This window comes from Grammomys surdaster, unplaced genomic scaffold, assembly GCF_004785775.1.
Source record: "Grammomys surdaster isolate TR1022 unplaced genomic scaffold, NIH_TR_1.0 191473, whole genome shotgun sequence".
NCBI classification, from domain to species: domain Eukaryota; kingdom Metazoa; phylum Chordata; class Mammalia; order Rodentia; family Muridae; genus Grammomys; species Grammomys surdaster.
Genome location: NW_021623820.1, coordinates 1 through 2,712, shown reverse-complemented (window position 1 = coordinate 2,712; position 2,712 = coordinate 1). Strand labels below are relative to the sequence as shown.

The 2,712-nt window shown below is 34.8% G+C and overlaps 1 protein-coding gene across 1 annotated transcript; it reads left to right on the top strand.

Annotated features, from left to right (window-relative positions):
* Window positions 1–874: 874 nt before the first annotated feature.
* Window positions 875–2,502, top strand: LOC114615908 (putative KRAB domain-containing protein ZNF788; the record flags this gene model as incomplete). The annotated part of the gene is made up of 2 exons (XM_028761503.1): window positions 875–1,001; window positions 2,320–2,502. Coding segments are annotated over 2 exons (310 nt in total), but the record flags the coding sequence as incomplete, so codon positions are not given.
* Window positions 2,503–2,712: the final 210 nt, after the last annotated feature.

Genomic DNA, 2,712 nt, shown 5'->3' with positions numbered 1-2,712 from the left:
GGGATTATTGATTGTTGTGAGCTCTCGTGTACACACTGAGAATTGAACCCATCTCAGTGACACTTGAACCCATCTTCTGTTAGACTCTGTGCTGTTAATTCCTGTTCCCTTGCTCTTGCCCTATGTGATATTTAAGGTCTACATATACATTGCTTGTATTTTCATCTGTCCATCTCTAGCTGTTTCAACAGGCATTCTTTTTTTGTTTTGTTTTGTTTTGTTTTTTTTCGAGACACAGTTCAACAGGCATTCTTTTCTAGTAAATTTTCTTAATCCTACAGTTTAAGTGGTGACACTCAGTTTACTAGAATATGAATGCAGAAGTGGAGTAGATGTTTAAATCTTTGTAAGATGTTCATTGAGACATGCAGAGTTTTTGCATATGTTTTTTGTTTATGTGGTTGTTTTTATGGGAAGGGTGGTGGCAGGTTCTTAATGTTTACTTCAAGCAGTCCTGAAACTCATTACATAGACTAGGCTGGTCTCCAATGAGATTCCCATATCTCTGTCTCCTGGGTGGTACAATTAAAGGCATGCACCAACACACTCAGCTTGCCTATCTCTTTTTGTAGTTAGTCATCATTCAGATCATTTCTCTGATGTGTATAGTATTGCTCTATTTGTCTCTGACTATATGGCTGTTAATAGGCCTTTCTCCTGCAAGTTTACATTCTATTTAGAGGGCCCAGAAATGACAGGGTTGGTCCTCCTTTTCAGGTTACTTCTACAATGACTTGGTGATTACATTAGAATTTCTGTATCATGGAGTAAGTGTGGAAATCACCAGAGTTATATGAATGTATTTTAAAGAAGTATGTATTTAATATATTGTCAGAATTATGCTTTCTATTGAACACATGTATGGATATTTTAGGATGCACTGACATATGATGATGTCCACATTAACTTCACTCCAGAAGAATGGGCTTTGCTGGATCCTTCCCAGAAGAATCTCTACACAGATGTGATGCTGGAGACCTACAGGAACCTCACTGCTATAGGTAAGACTATGAATTTTAATCCATTTTTTAAAATGTGAGGAAAGGTGTTTCTTGGTTATTGAGCTCTTCTTTCATTTTGATTATGAAACAGGAACAATGTGGTAAATAAATCAGGCAGAGTTCTCAGGTTCATTGAGGAGAATAACTTAACTCTTCATCAGTTTTCATTATATATCATACATTGTCTGGTAATATATTTTAGGTTACAAATCAGAAGACAATAATATTGAAGAACATATTCAAAATTCTAGAATACATGGAAGGTTAGTTTTATATTCACACTGATACAAATATGCTTCTAAAGAATTTTGAGTGTGCCCTTGAAATTTAAAAAAAAAACCTCAGTATAAACAGGCATAGCTTTAAGTGTACTGATGATTAGTAAATTCTCACAGTACCAAGTACCTTAACATCAGGTAGTCAGGGAAAAACTACAAACAAACAATGACATAACAGCTATTACATTTTAATTATATCCTCAAAGGACATATACATAGATTAGATCATAAGCATATGTCTAAAATCTCTTAATCGCAAACATTCCATGATAAATCCCACATTACTCATATACATTTTATTGATTCACCAAAGTATAGTGAGAAGGGTAATTTATGAGATTCAAGAAGATTAGGGTGTAGAAACCTTTATCCTCATATTACACCTCTGTGATAAACAAACAGTAAAACTGTATGAATGGAAAGTGGAAACCTTTTACTTTTATTCTTGCCATAATTGATATGTGTCAGGTTAGATAAAAGCCAAGTGAGGATCTGGAACATGGAAAGTGCCTTTCTCTCTCACAACAATGAGAAGATATACAGTTGTCCCCACTTTGAGTAGACTGAGAAGGTGATATGAGTTTACAATTAATTATGTATCCAACTTCATTGAGAATATGGAAATACATTCACACTGCAGAAAAACCCTTTGAATACAAGGAATATGGACATTGTTTTGTTTGTCCTGGTTTATTTTGCAAATGTAACATGACAGTATAGCAAAATGATGAGTACAATCACTGTGGCAAAGCTCTGAGTTCTTCCAGTTCTCTTTAGAAATGTGGAAAAACTCACATGAGAAAAGGGTTTCGGAAAGATGAATCATGTACTAAGCAGTTTAACCACCACAGCTATCTTCCAATATACAAAGGGACCCATAATAAAGTAGAAACTTATGAATCCAAACAAGTGATACAACCTACGATTTGTTACCTTTTTACAGTAAACAAGACAAAATTGTGAAATTAAATCATACAGATGAAAAGAGTCATCAATTTAATCAATGTGGTAGTGTTTACACATGTCAATTGTCTTCACAGGCATAAAGGAAGTCTTGCCAGAGAGAAACCCTATGAGTATACTCAATGTGATAAGACCTCTACACAACACAGTGGTCTTCAAAGGCATGAAAGAATTGATACTGGAGAGAAACCCTATGAATGTAATGAATGTGGTAAAGCCTTTTCATGCCACGGTAATCTCCAAAACCATAAAAGAACTCATAATGGAGAAAAACCCTATGAATGTGATAAATGTGATAAAGCCTTTTCTCAAAAGAGTAATCTCTGACAGCATAAAAGAACACATTCTGGAGAGAAACCCTATGAATGTAATGAATGTGGTAAAGCCTTTTTACAACACTGGAAACTTGGAAGGCATAAAAGAACACATTCTGGAGAGAAACCCTATGAATGTAATGAATGTGGTAAAGC